At 41.0% G+C, this 26679-nt stretch overlaps 1 protein-coding gene and 1 long non-coding RNA gene across 4 annotated transcripts in view; one reads left to right on the forward strand and one right to left on the reverse strand.

Moving 5' to 3' along the window:
* Positions 1-26679, reverse strand: part of LOC149472855 (uncharacterized) — a 166108-nt gene that overhangs the window by 106616 nt on the left and 32813 nt on the right. The window contains exon 2 of the long non-coding RNA XR_016313820.1: positions 13753-13842. This is a non-coding gene — a long non-coding RNA (uncharacterized LOC149472855). The remainder of the gene's footprint in view (positions 1-13752; positions 13843-26679) is intronic.
* The window catches only part of HDAC10 (histone deacetylase 10), a 56911-nt gene that overhangs the window by 16526 nt on the left and 13706 nt on the right, over positions 1-26679 (forward strand). For 2 of the 3 annotated variants that reach the window (XM_089684511.1, XM_089684523.1), the window contains 9 exons: positions 6154-6222; positions 7019-7145; positions 11082-11147; positions 13146-13205; positions 13537-13626; positions 15695-15801; positions 18502-18569; positions 22053-22287; positions 25776-25866. In XM_089684511.1, the coding sequence (XP_089540637.1) occupies positions 6154-6222; positions 7019-7145; positions 11082-11147; positions 13146-13205; positions 13537-13626; positions 15695-15801; positions 18502-18569; positions 22053-22287; positions 25776-25866 (913 nt within the window). The remainder of the gene's footprint in view (positions 1-6153; positions 6223-7018; positions 7146-11081; positions 11148-13145; positions 13206-13536; positions 13627-15694; positions 15802-18501; positions 18570-22052; positions 22288-25775; positions 25867-26679) is intronic. The other variant, XM_089684515.1, reaches the window with a different exon arrangement.

The following is a 26679-nucleotide window of genomic DNA, read 5'->3' on the forward strand; positions in this document are numbered from 1 at the left end:
ACCTGAGGCTGTCAATCTGCTGGAGCTCCCTCACCTGTCATCTTTTTTTCTTTTGTCAGGAAAACGTGTCAGAAGTGATTTGTGCTGATAGCAGAGGGCTTCCCCCATCCTCTGAAACTCCCTACCCCAATCCATCAGACTATCACCTACTCTGCTCACCTTTAGGCGCACTCTGAAAACCTATCTCTTTAGGGAAGCCTACCCCGCCCTCAGCTAATTACTAGATAATTACTGAACTCCTCCACTCTTCATACCACTCCATCCCCCACAGCTATTTCCTCCTGTACCACTATCCCCTCCCTCCTAGATTGTAAGCTCCAAGGAGCAGGGCCCTTGAACCCCTCGTGCATTGAATCGTATTGTTACTGTACTGTCTCCCATTATAATGTACAGTGCTGAGCAAACTGTTATTATTATTTATTATTATTACACAGGATTATAGTGCCAAGGCAGCAGACAGAAATACATACTATAGAGGGATATGATTGAAATAAAATAAACGAGCGCTGGGTAAATGGATATAAGTTGGAAAGCATAAAAAGTGAACCTCTTAAACCTCTTCATAAAATATATATACATAAATATATGCAGCGTTAAAAGCATTGGTAAAATGGGATAAAAATATTAGCCATATACGGTAAACAATAAGAAACGAGCCAAGTATAATTAGCGCTGAAAGGCGCTAAGACCATTGATGCCAACAATTTCATAAATAACTACGTCCAAGCTATGGTGATATTGGTGACAAAGTCAATCTATCCGATAGCAATAAGACATGGTGAAAAATCTGTGACTCCTGTGGCTGTGAAAAATGGATGTTGATTGCACTAACCAGATAGCGCAATCTCTTGCGCATTGGAGTATATTAGGACCTATTCCTGGTCATCTGGAACACTGCAACATGAAGGGTCATCAGGCCAGCAACATCCAGGTAACACACATCAGAGGGGGATAGCCCATCTCCAGGTATTCAGTCATCAGCCACCAGGGGGATCACACACTGTCTCATATGTCAGGTCAGCAGAAATCACCTTAGGAGAGGGGGGGGGGGGGGCTCGCAGAACAAACAAGCCCAAAAGGGAAGTCTCCAATAGTGTAGTAGTTTATTGAAAAATACGTGATATATAAAAGCAGGTGAATAGACTTGCATCTAAAATATCCAAGATGGCCGCCGTCCGTCCATAGGAGCCGTGCGGAATGTGGTTGCTGTTTGGGGGCACCTCCCTAACGCGTTTCGTGTGAGTACACTTTCTCAAAGGGAGTGTGCCTGTTCGAATGACATTGTATTTATATCGTACGACGCGCATGTGCATCGCTGCCGCGTCATCGCGGACTGTTCGCGCATGCGATAAATAAAGAAGCATTGGAGAGGAACGTACAAACGGAGATCAGTGTCCATGTTAGAAACCAAGTGGATATTTTTATTACAGACACTTTCCCCCCATGGTTTAAACATCGATTTAGCTATTAACTGCTTTATTGATACTAGTTAATTCCCCTTCGTAGATATTGACATATGATCTTCTAGGTATTTTCTCTCTTTTTATGTAGTGTAAATAATGTAGTGTAGCCATTCTATATGGCTAATATTTTTATCCCATTTTACCGGTTTTTAGCGCTGCATATATTTATGTATATATATTTTATAGAGGGATATGCTTTGTTCATATTTCATGGCTGAGGTTTACAACCACTTTAAGTGACCAGTAAAAGTACTATCATTAGGGAAAGGGGATTTTAATTGTTCAAGAGTGCTTTTGCTGGCAACTGAGAGCAATATTTAATAACCAAACGGGCAGTTGGCAGGGCTTAGCAATGATATTGGGGAAAGTCAGCCCTCAGTCACAAAGTGTAACTGGATCAGAGTCTAGTCTAGTTAATAAGGTAATAGCAGTCAATCTTTTGGTGTCTGTACCAAGTTTTTTTTTTTTTTTTTTTTTTTAATTTAAAAAGGTTAAAAACTGAGCACCAGTTTTACGTTAGCCATTTCAGGATTTAGAACATTAGAGAGGGGTCCAAAATAATCCAGAAAGTTTTTAGGATGCATCTCCCCATCCCCCCCCCGCTGCTATTACCAGCAAATTGATTGTATTACATAGCAGGTGTGGCTGCCAAAGGTAAGTGTAAGATTACATGTGCATATAGCCTGCAGGTGTCATTACATACAGTTGTGTTCAAAATGATAGCAGTGTGTTGAAAAAAGTGAATAAAAATCAAAATCCTTCTAATAGCTTTTTTTTCCATACACACAAAAGCATTGGGAACACTACACATTCTATTCCAAATCAAAACATGAAGAAAAATATATCAAATTTGTGTTGTTCCTCTAAAAAAAATTGAAGAAACGTGAGTATTAGACTGTTCAAAAAATAGCAGTGTTTGTATTCTTCTTTACAAACGCAAACATTCACTATATAAACTGAAAAATGTTTGAAGATTTTGCTTTCCTTTCAATCACTTAATTAATATTTAGTTGTATAAGCACTGTTTCTGAGAACTGCTGTACATCTGTGTTGCATGGAGTCAACCAACTTCTGGCACCTGTGAACAGGTATTCCAGCCCAGGATGATTGGACTACATTCCACAGTTCTTCTCTATTTCTTGGTTTTGCCTCAGAAACTGCATTTTTTTTATGTCACCCCACAAGTTTTCTATTGGATTAAGATCCGGGGATTGGGCTGGCCACTCCATAACGTCAATCTTGTTGGTCTGGAACCAAGATGTTGCACGTTTACTGGTGTGTTTGGGGTCGTTGTTTTGTTGGAACACCCATTTCAAGGGCATTTCCTCTTCAGCATAAGGCAGCATGACCTCTTCATGTATTCTGATGTATTCAAACTGATCCATGATCCCTGGTATGCGATAAATAGGCCCAACACCGTAGTATGAGAAACATCCCCATATCATGATGCTTGTGCAACCATGCTTCACTGTCTTCACAGTGTACTGTGGCTTGAATTCAGTGTTTGGGGGTCGTCTGACAAACTGTCTCCGGCCACTAGACCCAAAAAGAACAATCTTACTTTCATCAGTCCACAAAATGTTGCGCCATTTCTGTTTAGGCCAGTCAATCTGCTCTTTGGCAAATTGTAACCTCTTCAGCACATGTCTTTTTTTTTTCAACAGTGGGACTTTGCGGGGGCTTCTTGCAGATAGCTTGGCTTCACATAGGCGTCTTCTAATTGTAACAGTACTCACAGGTAACTTTAGACCTTCTTTGATCTTCCTGGAGCTGATTGTTGGCTGAGTCCTTGCCATTTTGGCTATTCTATCCATTCGAATGGTAGTTTTTCGCTTTCTTCCACGTCTTTCAGGGTTTGGTTGCCATTTTAAAGCATTTGCGATCATTTTAGCTGAGCAGCCTATCATTTTCTGTACTTCTTTATATGTTTTCCCCTCTCCAATCAACTTTTTAATCAAGGTACGCTGTTCTTCTGAACAATGTCTGGAATGACCCATTTTCCTCAGAATTTGAGAGAGAAATGCACTGTAACCAGCATGTACAACATCTGCTGCCTTCCTTCCTTAAATAAGGGAAATAATTGCCACCTGTTTTTCAAAGAATGAATGACCTCACTAATAGAACTCCACACTGCTATTATTTTGAACATGCCCCTTTCAATTAATGATTCAATTACACAGAATCAGCAGCATGCATGTCATGACTGTTGGGTCTGTTGGATTTCTATTACTCTACTACACCTGCTAGTAAATTATTTGCCATGTGGAAATATCATTTCTACCAAAAACAGTGATTGATCAGGTTAGTGATGTCTGACTGCTATTATTTTGAACACAACTGTAAATATAACTGATAATTGTATTTATTCTTTCATTCATATGTATATCAAAGAAGATCTACACAAGAATGACAAATGAATAAGTAAATACAGTGATATCACTAAAAGTAAAGCTAAAGGCAAACGTCTTTTTCATTTTGGAGGGTTGTAAACCCTGTCAGTCTTTTCTTTCATTATACTTTAAAAAAAAAACTGTCAAGGTAAACATTTTTTCATTCTCATTTTTATAGTGCAAAATTTAAAATAGCTTTGTTCTACTTTGTACCAGGAACATTATTTTAGTGTCTTTAACAGGACCATCTGTATTATAAAATGTATACTATTTTAAAAAAAGGTCAAAACAAAAAAAAAAAAAAATCTTTTTGGAGTTGATGTCTATAGACAATAAACTATAATTTTTTTGCAAAACAATATTGTCTAGTTTTCCCCAAAGCTTTATGTGTTACTTTTTAATAAGTAATGACAAAGGCATCGCCAAATAATCCGGTCCATAGTGGAAATGTAAATATTGCTCTGGTCCATAATAGGTATACAAATATGAGAGCTGAAGTGGTTAAAAGGGAAATATTTATTTTGCACAAGTTGTCCTCCACCCCCTCAATGCAGTACTAGTGAAATACTTGCCTTCATCTTCGATCCAGTGATCTTTAGTGTATGGCCCTACATACTTTCAGAAAACATTCCACTGGGTCCTCATCATCCTGTCCAAGTGCACTGTCGCCCCATTCATTCCTATTGATAGCCTTACTTTGTGGGCTGCAGAGTATGAGCTATTTAAAAGTAACAAGTAGAGTCAGAGCACACATGCTCAGGATGAAAAGCCAGTGGGGATGCTTACTGAAACAAGGCTCTGCAACTCTGAGCAGGACCACACAGTGGGCACAGAGAAGATGTTTCTGTGTGGGCCGCCTTTTCCCCTATGGAAAGGGCCTGCCAGAAATACAAATGAACAAAGCATATAATTCTATAGTGTGTGCTTGCTTAGATTGCATGCCCTTGGTGTGATTCCTGTCTGCATTCTCCTTCCTCTGCTATCTGCATTATTCCTTTCTGACTGTTCATGCCACCTTCAAGGGATGAGGAGAGCTCCAGCTCACAGCCTGTGATTGAGAGCCTCAGCTGTGCATGTTTTCCCTATGAGCATGTGTAGAAAAGGTTATGTCCCTTCTCTTCACTCAGCTCTCTCCTCCCTGAGTTCTGCAGTGTGTAATTTCAGCTATCTGCCCCATTTTTTCTGACTGCTCAAGCAAGCTTTATAAATTCTGGACTTTTTGAACAGATGTAGAAAAGACTGCAGATATAAAGGTACAACTTACATAGGAGTATTTGTTTAATCTCTGTATTGTCTGAGGCTAGTTACTTCACTGGGTATATGTAAGTTTTACAACAACTTTAAAGGACAACTTTTTGTACCAAAGACACAGTTGTCTTAATGCATTTGTTATTTGCTGTCATGTTATTTTTCTTCAGCAATACTATTGTTCACCTTTTCATGCTGGGAAAAAAAAATAATCATATCTTGATGAATTGAGCATATTGTATCTGCTATATAAAAAAAAATTATTGCAGTCACAAAAAAGGCGCTCTTTTAACTTATGTGATTCTAACAGTAACAGTTGTATTACTCAGCGGCTAGACTCATCCACCTCACCAACCGCTCCACATCTGCCTCCCCCCTCTGCCAATCCCTTCTCTGGCTCCCGATTGCCCAGCGCATCAAATTCAAACTGCTAACCCTGACCTACAAAGCCATTCACAACGCCGCCCCAAACTACATAACTGACCTGATACCCAAATACTACCCTACCCGTGCCCTTCGCTCCTCACAGGACCTCCTACTCTCTAGCTTCTTGGTCTCCTCCTCCCACGCCCGATAGCAGGACTTCTCTAGGACTTCCCCCATCCTCTGGAACTCCCTACCCTAATCCATCAGACTGTCACCCACCCTCCTCACCTTCAGGCGCACCCTGAAAACCCTCCTCTTCAGGGAAGCCTACCCCAACCTCACCTAACACCTGACCTCACCTAACAACCTCCTTCACTCCTCCCACCACTCCATCCCCCACAGCCATTTCCTCCTGTACCACTTTCCCCTCCCTCCTAGATTGTAAGCTCGAAAGAGCAGGGCCCTCAAACCCCTCGTGTACTGTTTTGTTACTGTCTTGTCTCATGTTCTGTCCCCCTTGCTACTGTACAGCGCTGAGCATACCCTTTGGCGCTATATAAATACTGTATAATAATAATAATAAGAATAATTAGAGAAACTTTGCAAAACATTTATGTATACTGTTGTTTGACTTGGTTTGAACCCATTTTTTGTTTTGTTTTTCTAACTATAAAATTTTGTTACAGAATTCTGATTGTTGACTGGGATATTCACCATGGACAGGGGATCCAGTACATCTTTGAAGATGATCCAAGGTGCATACAAATTGTAATCCTATCTTCTACCATCACATAAATGTGGTTATTTCCTCAGCACAGACCTTTAAATAAAAGGGTTGTCCACACTTATAAGCATCAGGCATTTAGGTTTATAAATATTGCATTCCAAAGATAAAAACCTTTTTTAGAGTAAAACTCATAAAATGCTACTTTTTCAATTTCTTTGCTCACCGGGTGGGTGGTCATACATGCTGCCCTGAATGGTGCTCCCAGTGTGACCTGAGCTCTGTACTTTGCAGCATTCTCCTATGAACTCAAGATGCTGTGATCACACACCTCCAGGGGGTGTGTTCATGACAACCTTGGCTCACAGGAAGTGATTTAAATGACACTGGGCATCGCTTAAACCTGAACAGGCCTGGGGTTGAAGGACAGATGGACCAGCACTGCGGCGAGTATTGCAATGAAAACGATTGTCAGCAGGTTTAAGGCAATTGAAAAAATATTTCCAAAACCTAGAGTTGAGCTTAAAGTCTTTAATTATCTGTCCTCCTGTCTTCATGAGAGAAAGGATGGATCCATCTGCTGGGATTACAGTGCTGCTTTTTATATTATTTAAATACATCTGCTGAGATGACATTATGGCCTTTCTCATTAAAGTTACTTCACCAGCAGTATTGAATAAAAACAGCATTTTATGGTGGGGAATTGTAGAAGTTGAGTTTTTAGTTTCATTCTGCTAATATGAATCCAGAGCACAGCACCCTGTATGATGATTTATTGGCCTCTATTGTGACTGTACCTTGTTTACCCAATGTACTTTGTACTGTAGTGTCCTGTACTTTTCCTGGCATCGCTATGAACATGGATTATACTGGCCAAATCTGCGCGAGTCGGATTATGATTTTATTGGTAAAGGCAAAGGAACCGGTTACAATATAAATCTTCCATGGAACAAGGTACAAAGTTCATGGTCCTTTTTAGAAATGTTATTCCTGAGCATAATATAAATCAGTGGTCTCCAAACTGCGGCCCAGGGGTCAGATGTGGCCCTTTGCTCGCCTTTTATCTGACCCTCGGGGCACTTTTCCTCCCACTGATATAAGACACTATTCCTTTCCTTCCACCAACAATGGAGCAAAATTACTGCTACTGACATCAACAATGAGGCACTATTCATCCCATTAATACCAATGATGGGGCACTATTCCTCCAATAATACCAATGATGGGGCACTATTCCTCCAATAATACCAATGATGGGGCACTATTCCTCCTTCTGACACCAATGATGGGACACTATTCCTCCCACTAATACCAATGATTGGGCACTATTCCTCCCACTGATACCAATGATGGGGCACTATTCCTCCCACTGATACCAATGATGGGGCACTATTCCTCCCACTGATACCAATGATGGGGCACTATTCCTCCCACTGATACCAATGATAGGGCACTATTCCTTCCACTGATACCAACAATTGGGCACTATTCCTCCCACTGATACCAATGATGGGGCACTGTTCCTCCCACTGATACCAATGATGGGGCACTGTTCCTCCCACTGATACCAATGATGGGGCACTGTTCCTCCCACTAATACCAATGATGGGGCACTGTTCCTCCCACTAATACCAATGATTGGGCACCAATGATTGGACACTGTTCCTCCCACTAATACCAATAATGGGGCACTATTCCTTCCACTGATACCAATGATGGGACATTATTCCTTCCACTGATACCAATGATTTATTTTATTTATTTCAGGTACTTATATAGCGCCATCAATTTTATGCAGCGCTTTACATATATATTGTACATTCACATCAGTCCCTAACCCTCAAGGGGCGTACAATCTAAGGTCCCTAACTCACATTCATACATATACATACTGAGGCCAATTTAGACAGCATCCAATCAGAGGCGGACTGACCATTTGGAAACTCTGACACTGCCCGAGGGCCTGGGGTCAGTAGGGGGCCCCATGAGATGCCCCTGGTACCTTTTTCATAGGCTTTTTTGAGTTTGGGCAAGGACACAGGGGCCCCATGATCCCCCTATTGCCCGGGGGCCCCATGAGTTGTCAGTCCACCCCTGTTTTATACAAAATTACATTGGTCCAGCTTGGACCAATGTAATTATGTATATACCAGGGGCGGACTGACCATTTGGAAACTCGGGCACTGCCCGAGGGCCCGGGGTCCGTAGGGGGCCCCATGAGATGCACCTGGTACCTTTTTCATAGGCTTTTTTGAGTTTGGGCAAGGACACAGGGGCCTCATGATCCCCTATTGCCCAGGGGCCCCATGAGTTGTCAGTCCACCCCTGGATCCAATTAACCTATCAGCATGTCTTTGGAGTGTGGGAGGAAACCAGAGTACCCAGAGGAAACCCACGCAGGCACAAGGAGAACATGCAATCTCCAGGCAGGTGGTGCCGTGGCTGGGATTTGAACCAACGACCCTAGTACTGCCAGGCAAAAGTGCTAACCATTTAGATGATGGGGCACTATTCCTTTCACTGATACCAATGATGGGGCACTATTCCCTCCCACTGACACCAATGATGAAGCACTATTCCTGCCACCAACACTAACAATGGGGCACTATTTCCCCTCAATTACACCAACAATAGGACACTATTCCTTAAACTGACACCAATGATGTGGCGCTATTTCTCCCACTGACACAACTGGGCACTATTTCTCCCGTTGACACCAACAATTGGGCACTATTCCTCCCCCTAATACCAAAGATGCATTGTTTACTCCCACTGATGCCGGGACAATTTCTACTCCCAATGGCCAGTCCTGCCCCCCAAAGGTCTGATGAACAGTAAACTGGCCCTAGGTTTAGAGCGTTTGGAGACTGCTGATATAAATGAAAGTGCAGATTGCACATTTGCAACAATAGTAAAAGTGTTAAGAGTAATTCCAGTCCACAATTTAAATTAATTGGCTCTAGCCATTCACGACTCCTTTAACCAATAGCCTCCCGGCCAATAGCCGTTTGGCGGCCGGGAAAAGGCTGTAGATTTCCGCACATGCGCAGTTTTCACTCTTGCAGAGCCGTGCAGCAGCGCGATCTGTCACCGGCCGTGTACCTTGGACACGGCCAATGACAGATCTGAGTACCGGCCCCCATTGTCGGTACCATGTGACCTGCTGTGACCAATCACAGCAGGTCACATAACAGTTGTATACAATGGATGGCTTCATTCATGCCATCCATTGTATACTAGTGTCTAGCTGTGAATGGTCACAGCGATCACATGCACGTCATGTGATTAGCTGTGGCCAAATCACAGCTAAGCACAAAAGAAAAAAAAAAACTGAATGAATCGATGTCATTCAGGTAAATGCTTGCTTATAGCAAAGTAATTATTTGCTATAAGCAAATTGTGTAAAAAAAAAAAAAAAAAAAATACTGATCACTTCCCCAAAGTTTTTTTTTTTTTACTATGGTAACATTGTACTACTTTGGCCACAGTGAAATATGAAACAAAATCTTAAAAAAAAAGAAAAAAAATGTAAAAAAAAATTAAAAATAATAAAAAAATATATTTTTTTTTTCATACTGTCACCAGTCAGTGTCCCTGATCACCGCCATGCCAGTTATATGATGACGCTGTACTGCACTGGTGACAGTATGCAAAAAAAAAAGTAAATTTTTTTAATTTTTTCATTTTCAGAAAAATTATGACAAAAAAATACAACTTCAAATAACTCACCATGACTCTTATGAAGTACGTCAGACTTTCTACTTTGCAAAAAGGGGTAATTTGGGGGATATCTGTACTGTTCTGACATTCTTGGACCTCAAGAAATTAGATTGCCCGTCAGTACTTCAGGACTGATCAATATTCAGATCTATACCATAGTTTGTGAACTCTATAACTTTCCTACAAACTAAAAAATACCTCCTAATTTGGGTTATTTTCACCAAAGACATGTAGTAGAATACATCTCGGCCTAAATTTATGAAGAGCAATTATTTGCAAACTTTTATAACAGAAACAAAGAAAAACGTGTTTTTTTTTAAAATTTTCGGTATTTTTTTTGTTAATATAGCAAAAAATAAAAACCCCAGCGGTGATTAAATACCACCAAAAGAAAGCTCTAGTTGTGTGAAGAAAATGCTAAAATTTTAGTTTGGGTGCAGTGTTGTTTGACCGTGCAATTGTCATTCAAAGTGTGAGAGCGCTGAAACCTGAAAAATGGCCTGGGCAGGAAGGGGATAAAAGTGCCCGGTGTTTAAATGGTTAATTTGAGTATTGTCTAATCCACTGCACCCAGTAAGATATCCGTTTCTTACATTTGAAGTGTTTAGTTTTGCTTCCGGCAGCCTGCATTGTATATTTGTATCTTTATTTGATGTGTAAGTAGATTAAACAGGGCAGACTTGAATCTGACTGTTTTTTTTTTTTTCTTCATTTTGGATACAGTAGGAGAGGATTATAACCCTTTTCAGATTTTTTCTTTTTTGTCATCTGTGTCCCATTGGGGAGATTTACCTTTACTTCCTGTCCCATAACAAACAGGAAGTAAGAGGAAATCCCTACAAATGAAGGGAATCCCTTGGGGCCCTATAGGTCACCACAACTAGTGTCCCCATTGGAAGGTTTAATTTGCTGGTAACAACCCAGAATTTGGGATTTTCTTTTACTTACCTTTCCAATATTGGTAAACAGAACAAATAGAGAGGGCAGATATCCCTAATGGGGCACAGATAGCAATAAAAACTGACAGGTATTCTACTCACTCTCCATGCTGCCTGAAACGGGAAAAAAAACACAACAAAAACATTTGCCTTTAGTTATCTGTTATATGTCAGTCTGCATAATTAAAATTTCATTTACAGTTTTTGTTTTCCTTTTAACCATGTTTTTCAGATTGGCATGAGTAATAGTGATTATATTGCAGCTTTTTTCCATGTGCTTCTTCCTTTAGCATTTGAGGTAAGTTGTATGAAGCTAATGTTACAAGCTCCAGGGTCCTATTTCTCTTACTGATAATGGTAGTTTTGAGAGTATGACATTGCTGTCATATTGTACTCCATCTGACTCTATTGGGGGGTATTAACAAAAGGATTAAAGCCTGAATCACTCTTATAAGCTGATGAAAGGCAGAAGAGCTCGCTCCCAATAAACAAAAAGGGGTTTAAACCCCTTTTTTAATTAGGAGGGATCTGTTCTGTGTCTGACAGATGTGTCACAGCTGGAGCTGTATGCTCTGGATCTCTCTGCCTGCTCTCCACACAGCTGAAATTGAGAATCTAGGACAGCAGTCACTAAATGGAGGACCGCGGGCTGAGAACGGCCCCAGCAGCACTCCCTTCTGGACCGCCAGCCCACAATGACAGATTTGAGCAGGGCAGTCTTCACAGCAACATGATATCACCTGTGCGCCCCGCCCCATGCAGCTCACTGTCTGTCCAGCTCCCACTCCCTGCCTGTACACAAGGATCCCGGGACAGGTCCTGTCTGCCTTCAAGGTAGGGTGTACTCTTACAGGGGCACTCTGATGGGCACATTTAATGTTAAGCTGCACTCTGATGGGCACAACATAGAATGTGCTCATCGTAGTGCCCCTTAACATAAAATGTGCCTATCAGGGTGCCCCTTAATATGAATGTGCCCCTCAACATAAAATGTGCCCATCACCATGCCCCTTATTTTATGTTAAGGGGCACTCTGATGGGCACATTTTATGTTAAGGGACACTCTGATGAGCATCTTTTATGTTAAGGGGGCACTCTGATAGGTACATTATGTTAAGGGGGCACAAATGGGCACATACTGTGGAAAGGGGCACTCTGATGGGCACAAATGATGGAAAGGGGCACTCTGATGGGGAATATGATGTAAACGTGCACTCTGATGGGGAAATATGATGGAAAGGGGTACTTTGAGTGTAAGGGGGTACTCTGATGGGGATACCTGATGTAAGGTGGCACTGTGATGGGGATACCTGATGTAAAGGGGCACTTTGATGGGGACAACTGATGTAAATGAGCACTCTAATGGGAACACCTGATGTGATGGGAATACATGATGTTACGTTGCACTCTGATGGCAACACCTAATGTAAGGGGGCACACTGATGGCACACCCTATTCGGACCTCAGCCAGAAGAAAATTTTAGTGACTGGACCCCCTTGAATTTTAATTCAATACCCCTGATCTAGGAAGTTTGTTACTCAGCAGGCTCTTCCTGTGCAGTGTAAACACTGCACGGGCAGGGAGGCATGTGAGCTGTCTGCTGACAATTCACATCCTTTATGCCTAGTCCATTCTGGCAGGGAACTGCAGAAGTTTTCTATATTGAAAACTGCTGCAATACCTTTGAAAATTAGTTGAACAACCTGTGCTAGTTTCTGTTTCTCTCTGAAATAGGCCCCTTTCACACGGGTGTTCCATTTTTTTCATCAGTTCAGTTACATTTTTACCCAAGAAAAAAACAGATCAGTTCACATCAGTTTACATCTATTTTTTTTTTTGTCCCTTTACATCCGTTTTTGTCCATTTACATCAGTTTTTTGTCTGTTCCGTTATTTTTAATGGAAAAAAAATAGGATTTTCTTCCGATCAAAATCCGGATGTTAACGGATGCGAACATTAACGGATGTAAACAGATGATCATCTGTTTACATCCGCTAGGCCATAGAAATACATAGGTGTCCGTTTTTCATCCGTAAACGGACAAATGAAAAACGGACATATGGAACGCCTGTGTGAAAGGGGCCAAACTGTCATGGGTGGTACAGATAGACCTGAAATAGGTCCAGCTGATTGGTTAATGTGACACAGGAAACTTTTTATTCCCCCTGTTTTTTTGCCATTTAAGTGCATTTATTTATGTTAACTGATTAATAGTTTAAAGCTTTTCATAAGGACATAAAGCATCTTTGAAAATCCTATTAAGTGAAACAATACCAAGGTTCTTTATATTTTTAGTTTAATCCCGAACTTGTCTTGGTGTCAGCTGGATTTGATTCAGGATTTGGAGACCCTGAGGTATGTATGTTGTGCAAAATTATGCTTTAGAAAAACTATATTTTTAATTCTGCCGTAAACAAAACTGGTAAAGCTCTGATGGAAGCAGCAATTCCCTTATTTAAGTGCTACTTAGCTGTTTCAGAATAGTAATTCAGTGAATAGGTTGGTTATCACTGCCACAGAATTACCATGAAGCAGTAGTCCAGTAAATGACTGCTTCAATCAGAGCCTAGCACACAGATGTTTTGTGACAAATTGTCATTATCTGATTTCATTTGTATCATAAGTGTGAAGATAAAGTTATCACTGTGTTATGAGACGTAGATGGTGTGTACTCCTGTTCTTACAGGGACAGATGCGTGCAACTCCAGAGTGTTTTTCTCACCTCACTCATCTCCTTATGCATGTTGGCCATGGAAAACTGTGTGCTGTCCTTGAGGTAAAAACATATCTGCCTTTTTTACTGTGTCTGCAACATTACTAGCATACTAATTGTGTTCCCATTACTCCAAATTAAGCATTTATTATTACATCCTTTAAAGCGTAAAACACTGTAGTAGCTTACCAGTCCTTAGCTGTGGTGGCTGTGTTCATTTTCTTTTTTGAGGCTTTTTTTCTTTTATCTAGTGATTCTATCAGTAACACACTTCCATTCCTAGGATGAAAACACCGAGTAACCCTTCTGTATTAGGACCACAAAAACCAGACAGAACTAAGTAACACCACCCTTCTAGTTCTCATAACATAGAGGGTCGTGGTTCTGTTGTTGTCGGAGATAACGGAGAACAATGTAACAGATAAATGTGCACACAGGACATCATCGGATTCCTGCAAAATCAACAAGTATATTTTTTATTTACCAAACAGCAAAATGCTTTTAGTGGATTATCCTTGAGTTTCAGTGGTTCTGCTGGGCCATGACCCTGGTATTTTTTTTTTTTTTCCGGCTGGAGATGCTCCTTCTTGGTAAAGCAATCCTAGCGGCTAAATAACTGCTGGATCAGTTTTACGTGCTACAGAAAACCTCTTCCTGCTTCCATCCGCCACCTTCCCACACTCTCCCATCCCACCAGGGAGCCTAAGACTGAAGCTGACGGGTTTTCTGGCTTACCACAGAGATGACTTGAGAATTGGAATGTACCTGATCATTTCTATGGTCTAAGAAAACAAAAGAAACAAGTATTTTGCCACTTCTGGTTTCGGTCTAATGTAAACAGGCTGTTACAGGCCTTTTGATCAAACTGATCTCTGATCAGATGCTTTTAAGGGCAGAGGAAAGATCTGTGGTCTAATAGACCCCAGATGTCACAGTAAAGAGTACCTGTCACTACCCATGCTTTCACAAGGGATGTTGTTCATACATTGTGATAGCAATAAAAGTGATTTAAAAAAAGGAGACCGTGTAAATAAAATAAATAATATTAAAGTGCCCCTGTTCTTCATGCTGGCGCGCAAAGGCGATTGCATACATAGGTCGCGCATGCATATGTGAACGCTGTTCGAAGCACATATAAGGGAATCGCTGGGAACATTATAGCAAGAGCAATAATTCTAGCACTAGACCTGCTGTGTAACTCTAAACTGATAACCTGTAAAGGCTTTAAAATTGTGCATAGTACTTAAAAATCTCCATAGGCAAAATGTTAAAGGGTGACATGTCAACTACCTAGGCCTAACATCTTTTATATTTTACTAAAGAGTTGCATATTATATCATGTTTTTGTGCATTAAAATCCATTCAAATGTATTTTTTCCCTAAAAAAAACTGCGGTTGAAAACTGCTGCACAAATACCGTGTGACATAAAAAAAAATTGCAGTACCCACCATTTTATTCTTTATAGCCTCTGCTTAAAAATATATCCAATGTTTGGGAGTTCTAAATAATTTTCTAGCAAAAAAAGATGATTTTTACATTTATGTGAGAAGTGTCAGAATAGGCTTGGGTTGCAAGCGGTTAACAGACCAAAGAGGAGCAAATACAAGACGTTCATTGCTAGAGTTTGCATACACTATAAAGTAAATATACCATGCACTGTGAGCAAGTCAGGCTCTGCAGGATTCTATAGGATGCAGAGTGATGATCTTAAAAAGTAATAAACCAACATAACACAACTTATCTACCCCTCCAACACAAAAAAAACATATTAACCAAGGAAGGCAAATCTGCCTTCCTTCATTGATAGAGTGTTGCTCTTATTGGTGTGCTGCTGCTCCTTTATTGTTAAAAAGTCTGGAGTCAGCTCTGTGAAACTGTATTATTTAACTACAGTCAAATCCTGACTATGCTGTCTGGCTGGGATGATCAAAGGTGCCATTGTTATAGTACAGAATAATTTGTTTTGCCAAACTGATCATTATTATTATGTCACCCCAGTAAAAATTGTTTTGAATGAACAAATTGCATTAATAGCGCTATCCTTTTGTGCATTCTGTCAGTCAAGGCTGTTTATTTAAATGTGACAATCTATTATGTTGAATTTCACACAATCTTGTGTCTTTTTTACAGGGTGGATATCATCTGAGATCCTTGTCAGAATCTGTCTCCATGACTGTAAGAACATTGCTTGGAGATCCTTTGCCAAGGTTATCAGGAGAAATGGTGCCATGTTTCAGGTATGCTTGCATATAAATCATCTGTAACATTATAACCACTAACAGGTTAAGCAAATAACATTGATTATCTTGTTACAATGGCATCTGAAAGTTGGGATATATTAGGCAGAAAGTAAAAATGTTGTCCCTGAAATTGATGCGTTGAAAGCAGAAAAAATATTGCAGTTTCTTGCTTATGGGGCTTCATAGTCGCAGACCGGTTAGGGTGTCCAGGCTGACCCATGTCCACAGCCAAAAGCGCATAAAATAGGCACATAAGCCTCAGAACTGCATCACAAAACAATGAAAGAAAGTGGCATGATCCGGCAAATCAGGGTTTTATTTTTTTGTTTTGGGGTTGTTTACATCATGTGCATGGCCGGATGCATGGGGCAATTACCAGGGAAATAGAGGGCACCAGAATACAGTATGTGAAGAAGGCACGCCAGTGATATCAGTGTGATGCTTTGGGCATTGTTCTGCTGGGAAACCTTGGGTCCTGCCATTCATGTTAGTTGATGCGTACCTCCTACCTAGACATTCCCCCTCCATGGAAACGGTATTCCCTGATGGCAATGGCCTCTTTCAGCTAGATAATGTGCCCTGCCACACTGCAAAAATGGTTCAAGAATGGTTTGAGGAACATAAAAACAAGCTTGAGCTGTTGACTTGGCCTCCAAATTCTCCAGATCTCAATACAATCAAGCATCTGTGGGACTTGCTGGAAAGCCAAGTCCAATCCATGGAGGCCCCACCTCGCAACTTATAGGATCTGCTATTGACAGCTTGGTGCCACATACCACAGCATACCTTCAGAGGTCTAGTGGCATTCATGCCTTGATGGGTCAGGGCTGTTATGTTTGCAAAAGGTGGATCTGCTGAATATTAGTTGGGTGGTCATAAAATTATTGCAGATCGGTGTATATTAAGGAACCCTGGTCATTTATAGATTTATATTGAAACCTGGATTCCAGGATAAGTAAGACCACTATTGTCTAAATCTTCATGTCTACCATACAAGAGGCATGCATATTTATATTGTAATCTTCATGTGCTTTGCGTATTTCTTACAGATCTGTGCTTTAATCAAGCTTGAAACTGTCTCTGTGCAGGAACTTCCTGTGACAAACCAGGAACCGATCACTGCTGTCTCTCCTTGTACAGGGCAACTGGCCTTGTATCTGCCCTGCAGATCTGCAGACAGCCTTTAGTGGGTGGGCCTGCTGGGCTCCTCATATAGCTCTGCTCTCAGCACAGGTCAGGTTATGCACAGCACAATGATTACATCACTGCTCCTATTTATCTACTTCTTGACCGCAGACATGCTGCGGCAGAGAAGTCCAGCTGCGCTGGATCACATACATGTACGTAATGCGGCTCTTCTAGATAGGGGGTATGTGCCCGTTGCCCAGCTGTTCTTTCATTCTCTACAGCACATGCTGATCAGCAGCTCCAGGACAATGATTTATGGCCGAAAACCGCTGAGCTAATGACAGAAGAGAGCCCTGTGTTGATGAAGCAGGGAGTAAAAACAGCACATTGTTTAGTAAAAACAGCAAACCTTACACATAGCAAACATTGGTAGACACACAGTTAACCCTTGAATCGTTCTAAATGTTAACCCCTTCCCAGCCAGTGTCATTAGTACAGTGACAGTGTATATTATTAGCACTGATCGCTGTATTAGTGTCGCAAAAGATGTCAGTGTCATTTAGTCAGTTCCCACCCAGCGTCAGTGTCAGATTGTCTTCCGTACTATAACAGTCCCACTATAAGTCGCTCAATATTGGCATTACAAGTATAAAAAAATAAATGATTTAAAAATCCAGTATATACACACCATCATTTGTAGACGCTTTAACTTTCACACAAACCAATGAATAAAGCGCCCCCCCACTAAAGACATGTAGCCAAATGCATTTTAAATTTATGAAAATTTTCCCCAAAAATAAATTCCCAATTTATATAAAGAAAACCTAGTAGTGATCAAACGCCACCAAAAAAAAGCCCTATTTGTGTTTAAAAACAGTGATATAAATTTCATTTTGGAAACGGCATTGCATGACTACGCAATTACCAGTTAAAGTAACGCAGTGCCGAATAGCAAAAAATGGCCTAGTAATGAAGGGGGTAAAACCTTCCAGAGCTTAAGTGGTTATGGTAATACCTGGATTTGCTGTACACAGAATTAAGTTCTATTTTGACATTTACTTAGCTCTGTCAAAATGGGCATCCAGCATGGAGGCTTGACTTTTCTCAGCTCAGTTTAAGCACCATGACTAGGTTTGTTCCTACCCCCATCCTCTGACTGGACAGTGAAGAAGCAGCAGACTGATGCATTTATTTTTGTCACTCTGCTTTCTTCTACTGTCATGTTAACACATGATCATGACAGCACAACTGATTGATTGGCTCTTTGAGCTGCTTCTCCTTCTCCAGTCAGGGATTTCAAGAGGCTTATACCAAGTGACATTCAGGTACATACACTAGTTGCTTTTTTAAAATACTCTGATTTTTAATGTTGTATCCATACTTGCATGATGTGTGTTCTTTTTTTTACTTGCTTTGCTTTCATCTTTAACTACAACCTTCCATCAGACTTTCACAGATTAAGCATCCTCTAGCTAAATAAATTACAGAAATTGATCCTTTATCTCTAGAGTGTTCTGTTATTTTGACCCATAAAGGCAGTCCTCATATATATATATTTTTTTTTTGTAGTGCGTTAGAATCCATACAGAATGCAAGACATGTGCATGCTCCATACTGGAAGTGTTTATTGCATGATGGTAAATTTACATTTTCTTCTGTTCTACACCATGTTTATGAAAATATCTGTATTTTATTTAATTCAAATGAACTACTAGATTGTTGACAGTTCACGGTCACTGTTCTAATGAGTAATGAAATCAGGACACAGCTCAGTGGTATTCCTTCCATAGGACAGACTTCAGGTCTAAGATTCAAACTCTCCCAGTCTAGGAATCGTTCAGCCCTCTGCTTTTGCATGGGGTTCCTAGGTCTGATTCGGGGTAGTTCCAGTTTTATATCAGGCCTTTACAATGTAACATTCTGTCATTGTAGGACAAGTTGATCTGGTCTCTGGACAGGCCACTTCATCTTTTACCGAGGACCAGGTTGTCCCTGGTTCGGTGGGTCAGGAATCCAGATGTTTGGAAGTCCTTCATACCTGTTTTTGCAGGATCCTAATGACGTATGCTAGCTCATCAAGCTGGGGTGGGAGGGGGGGATGCTGGGGGGAGTCTCCTTTTGCTCACATCCTAGAACTTTGAGCTATTGGCTGTGTCTGCAGTGTTGGGCCATCTTGCACCTGGAGGTGTTCAGGATCTGTGTCCTGGATCCTGTGGTGAAGGACATCAGATCAGTACCTCCTTGCCTCCAGGTTGAACAATAAACTGCACTGATTTGTCTCAAGGTACAGGGATCCATGAGAACAGTACACCCTTCTCTACATCTGTCCACTCCTGAAACATCTTCCTTGTCTGCATCGCAGGTGATCTTCATTTCTGTGGTCTAGCCCTGGCAGTTGTGGTATGCTCACCAGATAAAACCTCTGGCAGACACGCAATGGTATTCAAAAAGCAAAGCGACCGCTTAAAACCAGAACAGCAGCTAAACACCAAGGTACTATATAAACCTTCATATAAATCATAACAGCAGGGTGTAGCGCTAAGATAACAGCATAATAATGCTGTTATTTTAGCGCTACACCCTGCTTTTAAGACACGCAATGGGCTTTGCCAGATCATCAGGATCTTTTGTCCCAAGGACTGATTTTGCCACCCTGCTTCTCGGCTGCTGGCTTTAATGGCTGTTGAATACAGGTTCTGAGGGACAGGGCATTATCTGTGTCTTTGATTTCTGTGAAAGTTAGGAAATCTACTTTCCACAAGGTCTTTCATTGGGTACTGACAGGATACCTAACTTTGTTTAAATCTCTGGGCTTTCACTCCAGGAGTTTCACTGTGAGACATATCTTTTCCTTTCTGCAGCTGGGTATGGACCAGTGCTTATCTCCCAGCTCTGTGAAGGGTCAAGTTTCTGTCCTTTCTATTCTGTTTCAGGGGAAATTGGCCTCTCAATCTCTGATCAAGACCCTTTTTGTGAATGGGGTCTCCCATGTAGCTTCCTGCATCCTTTCCCCTATGACTCCATGGGATCTGAAACTGGCTGTGTTTCTAAAACACCTACTGAACACACCAAAAACATTCCTCTCTCTGCTCCCACAAACAAGGTGGTTTTCCTTGTAGTCATTATCTCTGAGAGTGTCTGTCTTAAGGATCTGTTTCTTCTGTTCCTGTAAAGGTGTACTCTATTAGATGTGTGAGTGACTTTGGGATTATTGACATCAGGTAACTGTTCCTCACATTTGCATTTGCGTTTTTATATCTTCTCTAAGTTTTACAAGATGGGTGTTTTGGCTTCATCTGAAGTCAACTTTTGGGAGTAAGGCAGGCCATACATGATTCATTTTTTTCGGGTGTTGAACGCAAAAAAAAAAAGTTGATTCTTCCATCCATACATTAAGTGTGGATAGGGGAATCCTTCCCAATGGGTTATTGTATTCTGCTGGTGGGGAGCTTTTTCCTACAGCAAAATACAATGATCAGTATTGCCAGCTGTACCGATCGTTTAAGGATAAAAATGATAAGCTGGTCCAACGATAGATCAACTTGTGTACAGCCAGCTAGCGCATACATTAATTGAAATTTTGATCCATGTAGGCCAGCTTAAGGTCCTTAATGGGGTCTTTAAGCTGCAGACAGTCACCAGTTTTTCCTGTTGCTTTCTCTTCAGCCTATTAGTGATAGTTTCATTTTCTACTCTTCAGCTGACTTGTTTTGTATATCTGAAAAGGTTAAAAACTTCCAGTATCCCTCAATGGACATGAAAGAAAAATGTATCTTAATTTTACAGTACAGGACACAGGCTGAATATTCACAGTCCCTGGGTATAGGCTGGTACCTTGAGGTGATTGGACAGTGGCAAGAATTTAAGGCAGAATACAATGTTTAGTGATGTCGGCTATAGCCAGCGGCGCTGATCATTTGGGAAAAACCCAACAGGCTGGTTGTACACTAGTGAATCCATAGATCTACTTTTGTACAACCAGCTAGTCCATACATAGATCCAAATTTTGATCCATGTATGGCTAGCTTGAATTGTTTTGTACATCTGAAAGGTTAAAAGACTTCCACTGTCCTTCAATGTACATGAAATAAAATATATATATTAATCTTACAGTTCATAGACCCTGGGTTATAGACTGGTACCTTGAGGTGATTGGACACTGGCAAGCATTTAAGGACATGTCCCCTGGGCCTCCCCCCTATAACCCTACCCTACGTTTTTGCTCCGAAACTGATGGACCTCCTCTTCCTTATGGGGAAATCCCTATTAGCTTAAGTTTAGCTAGTTTATTATTTTCCCTTTTGGAAGTTTCAATCAATATTTCAATCCAGCTCTTCAATGTTTTCTAATGCAACAACAGAGTGCATCCAGATCAGATCGTGGGAATAGCCTGAAATGTCACTTCGGCATTTTATACAAAGGGTGTAGTTAGCTACACGGTGTTTTACAGGTCTAGGGCCGTTGTCTATCCCTATGGAACCTAGACCCTGAGGACACCTCCAGGGGTTTGCCAACTGTGTCCGACGAAGCCTAGACTCTATGTAGGTTTAGCGTCATGGACAGTTAAATCCGGGTCCCCCTGCATGTTTGACCATTACTGTAGCCCCAAAATCCTGAATAGTATAGATTTGTACATTTTAACTATCCTGTTAAACTTTCTGAATGTTATTGACTAATAGAATATCGTGTATAGAAAAATGTATACATTTCACCTATAATGCAATCCTATGAATGAAAAAAAAGTAAAAAAAATCATTAGTTAACCTGCATAGCTGGCACCTGCAGGAACCTGCATGCTGCCCATATCCGTGTTTGTTGGCACTAGCATTCTGTCTCCTTTTTTTATACAGTGTCATTCTATGGAGCCATCGCTGTGATGGGTGACATAATTAGGCAGTAATAAAACTCATGAGGTGTTTGGGGCAGTGTATAGTCAGCAAGGAACATTGGAAGTTAATTTAATAAAGGCAAATTGACAGTGCACTTTGCAAAGTGCAGTTGCTCCAGAGTTTATTAAATGAGGTAAAACTTCACTTTGCAAATAATAATCACTTGAGAAATATCTTGTATGACTTGAATATGTATGTTTTATTTGTATGTATTGTGTTCCATTACAACAGAAACTAGATTGATACAGGAGCCAAGTACTAAGGGTTTGTCTACAGCCAGCCGCCCACATATGGATTCTTCCACCATTGATGAATTTCTTGAAAATCATATGAAGAAAATCCTGTATGCTATCCCTCAGTCCACAACCTGCATACTACCTCCCAAAGCAGACACTTCTGGACTGGCTATTAATGTGCAGGTGGAAGAGAGCACAGCGGCCAGTGAGCAAGTAAAGGCTGCAGTAAGGTATCTATTTTAGAATATATTACATAGTATTATTTAGAATGTACCTAATATAATGTAAAAAGGATTCACATAAATTTTCATAAGCCTTTTTTATAGTATAGTTTTAGACTAATTTGGCAACACATATGCTACCAGTGTGTTAGTGTACAGTGCACTGCGGTGTCCAGTGCATTAGTGTACAGTGTATTGCGGTGTCCAGTTTGTTAATGTACAGTGTATTGCGGTGTCCAGTGCGTTAATGTACAGTGTATTGTGGTGTCCAGTGTGTTAATATACAGTGCATTGTGTCCAGTGCGTTAATGTACAGTGTATTGTGGTGTCCAGTGCGTTAGTGTCCAGTGCATTGTGTCCAGTGCGTTAGTGTCCAGTGCATTGTGTACAGTGCATTGTGTCCAGTGCATTAGTGTACAGTGCATTAGTGTACAGTGCATTGTGTCCAGTGCATTAGTGTACAGTGCATTGCGGTGTCCAGTGCGTTCTTGTACAGTGTATTGCAGTGTCCAGTGCGTTAATGTATAGTGCATTGTGTCCAGTGCGTTAATGTACAGTGTATTGCGCTCTCCAGTGCGTTAGTGTACAGTGCATTGCGGTGTCCAGTGCGTTCATGTACAGTGTATTTCGGTGTCCAGTGCGTTCATGTACAGTGCATTGCGGTGTCCAGTGCGTTCATGTACAGTGCATTGCGGTGTCCAGTGCATTCATGTACAGTGCATTGCGGTGTCCAGCGCATTAATGTACAGTGTATTACGGTGTCCAGTGCGTTAGTGTACAGTGCATTGTGGTGTCCAGTGCATTAATGTACAGTGTATTACAGTGTCCAGTGCGTTAGTGTACAGTGCATTGCAGTGTCCAGTGCATTAATGTACAGTGTATAACAGTGTCCAGTGCGTTAGTGTACAGTGCATTGTGGTGTCCAGTGCATTACAGTGCATTGCGGTGTCCAGTGCATTATGAAGTCCAGTGCATTACTGTGTGCAATGCATTTTAAATATTGAATTGTTTTTTGCACTACAAATAAGATATGTACGGTGTTCATATTTTTTTCAAACTATAGTCCGGCCCCCCCAACAGTGTGAAGGTCAGTGAACTGGCCCCCTGTTTAAAAAGTTTGAGGACCCCTGGCTCAAAGTATACTTAAAGACAAGACCATTTATTAAAGTCTTGGATAGAGTGGTGTGGGATGAGAACATCGGTCAGGTTTTATTGCTGCCTCTGCTCCTCTCTATTTGGCCTGTTTACCATTAGGACCAAGCACAGAAGTAAAGGAAAATCCAAAAATCGGACTTTAGGCTAGGTTCACACTTATGCAGTTTTCCTTTGGTCCGTTTCTGCATTGCATTTTTGATGCGGTTTGCAGGTTTTTTTTTTTTTTTTTTTTACTTGCTAGGCAGAATTAAAAAGCAAAAAGCACATTAAAAACGCACTGCATACTTTTCTGCAGTGTTGCCATTGAAGTCTATAGAACCAAAAACACAACTTTCTGCGTTAAAAAAAGCCCTGACCCAAAAAGCGCACTGGGTGTATACGCAGAGATGCGAACGTGTCCCATAGGAAATCATGTTAAATGGACTGTAGTGCATTTCTGCAAAACGCAACACACTGTGGTAAATGCTTAAGTGTGAACCTAGGGTAAGAGAGTAACACTAGTGTAAATTAGCCCTAAGGGACATCATTAGATGTGCTTGAAAATGCATTAATGTGTTGGATCTGTGTAGCCACGTGTGTTGAATACATTACATTCAGATGACTTGAGTAAATAAATGCAGGCTAACACATCAAAAATACAGAGTGCAAGGATTTTTCACAATGTACCTGAACATGTGCTGATATGAATGGTCTGCATAAATAACAGTGGATTTTCTCATGTCCATGTTTTTTTGCCAAAGCTTGAAAATGCATCAGAATTCATGACAATGTATCTGCTGCGAATGGGCCCAAATTTAGAATATTGAGGACCACTACTGTCAAGAAAAGGTTCATGAGCTGAGTTGTACATTTTCTGTCACGGCATGGTTTCCATCATAAGTCTGGAGATAAGCCACCACCTTGATTTATTACTGAACACACTTATAGGATATAAATGGCATTCATGTGTATCTGGTGTTAAAGCAACACTAAAGCGTCAGTTTTTTCTTATTAGAATAATAAACGTGTTATACTTACCTGCTCTGTGCAATGGTTTTGCACAGAGCAACCCCGATCCTTTCTTGTAGTCCCCCACCAGCTCTCCAGGCTCCTCATCTTTGGCTAGTGCCCCCATAAAAAGCATCTTTCTATGGGGGCACTCATGCGGACTTGCTCCCTGTCTGCATCCATTGACACACACCAGGCTGCTTGCTCCTGCCCTCCACTCCCTCTACACAGCATATGATTGATAGCAGAGGGAGCCATTGACTGCTGCTACTGTCAGTCTGCCCAGTGAGGAGGGAAAGAGTGCTGAGAGCCGCTGCTGTCCACATCGCTGGATCAGGATTTGGCTCAGGTAAGTGTGTGGGGGGGGGGGGGGGGCGGCTGGGTTGGATCCTGCAGCACAGAAACATTTTTTACCTTAATGCACAAATGCATTAAGTTAAACACCTTAAGGCTTTGGAACCACTTTAAAAGATATCTTTTTGCTTTTAATTTTTTAATATTTATTTTAGTTAAAATTAGTAGGCAACATTATGCATATAGAAAGCTGTCTATGTACAAAGCAGAGCCTTCTTAGAAGAGAGGGTATTTACATGTCTAATTCTATCACAAATTCAAAAAATAAATGGACCATTCCTCATTTCAGGATGGTGGGTGGAGACTTGTCTGACATACAGATAGCTGCTAGAGGGCAAAATCTAGGAGAGTTCTGTGTATATGCTGCTAATGTGGAATAGAAGGAAGAAAATCTGTGCATGAAATGCCATCATGGAAGCTTTGGAATAGCAAAGCACATAATGGAAAATGACACCAATACAATAATAGCTCAAAATGTGTTTTTACTGCAAATACACTATACTGTAGTTCCTACTTAAAGGAGAAGTGCAGGAAACAAACAAAAACACACATACTTGCCTATATGGCTGCGGTGTGATGCTGCAGTTGTCCCCCACCAGCTCTAAGCCCAAGAACAGAGTGATAACATGACCACTGATGGGCTCACTTCTCAGGTCCGCTCTGCCCCTCCAGCACTCACTGGAGTCCCGGGCTGTGGAGGGGGCGGAAGCAGCTGGCTCAGGATCTCAGCGGCGCCCTGAGAGGCTAAGCCAGCTGCTTATCAGGCATCTGGATGGATCCCAACACTTGACTGGAGAGCTTTGGCTATACTTTACTTTAAATCCCTTACAGGCATTTAAATGCATCACTGCCAAAGAGCTATATAAATAATAGGTTATATGGTATATTGAGCGATGATATTCTAGACCCTTTAAAGACGATTTCTCTAAATAGAGCTTGTCTGTAGAACTAATGGCATAGGTATCCATTCCAATTAAATGTCCTTCTATTTCTACATTCAGTGTTTTCAGCCAAGAGGATTTGGTCAATGAAAGCCTGCTGGAATCTTTGACCAAAACATTAACTGCTATTGATAAAATTACAAACAGACAGGTAGGTTTCAAATACATTGTACTCTTTTTATTACACTTTTTTTTATTAGGCTATTGTGCATGTTTTTAATAAGCTATTGTGCATATTTCAATGATATAAAGTAGAACTTTAACCTCCAAATAATTTGTACTGCAGCAGTTAACTATATGTGCATCTGTAGTTACATATTTCTCTTGGTCTTCTTGCAAAGTCCCAGAGATACCTGACTGAAGTCCACTTAATGCAGCTGCCTGCGACCGTGCAACAATGATGCTGCTCTGCTGCTAAATTCAAAACAGAGTTGCAACTCTCATGTAGGCTGTGCATGCTTGCATTACAGTGGGGTGAACAAATGTTGTAGGGGGCATGGCTATCAGCATTTTCACTGCTGATTCACAAGCTACAGCATATGGCCACATTTAGTCATGCCCACTTCTTTCTGAATTGTCAGTACTGCCTTTATTGCTACCCCCCCCAATTGTGAGCTGCAGTGTCTGGCAGGGGATCATGTGGGACACATGAAGGAGAATTTGACTTAGTCAGGGAAGGTAAAAAGTTTTTGTTTACTTTGAGGCTTATACATCACCTAGAAACTGAATTTACAACTTGTTTAGACTGATATATAGTAGTCTTTAGTTGTACTTTCAATCTGGATTGTTATGTATATATAATCCCATAGTTACCAACAGTCCCACTTTTCCGACAGGTGTCCTGTGACATCTGTGTACTGTGGTGTGACCTGAGAACTATGTCCCACGGTGTGTTCTGGGATCAGTGGGATCAGGGCCCTGTCAGTATTCCTGACTCCTCTGTGCTCTCTTTACAAAATGACTT

The sequence above is a fragment of the Staurois parvus genome, unplaced genomic scaffold, assembly GCF_062004578.1.
Source record: "Staurois parvus isolate SC_StPar_1 unplaced genomic scaffold, SC_StPar_1.0 ptg000019l, whole genome shotgun sequence".
In the NCBI taxonomy this organism is placed as follows: Eukaryota; Metazoa; Chordata; class Amphibia; order Anura; family Ranidae; genus Staurois; species Staurois parvus.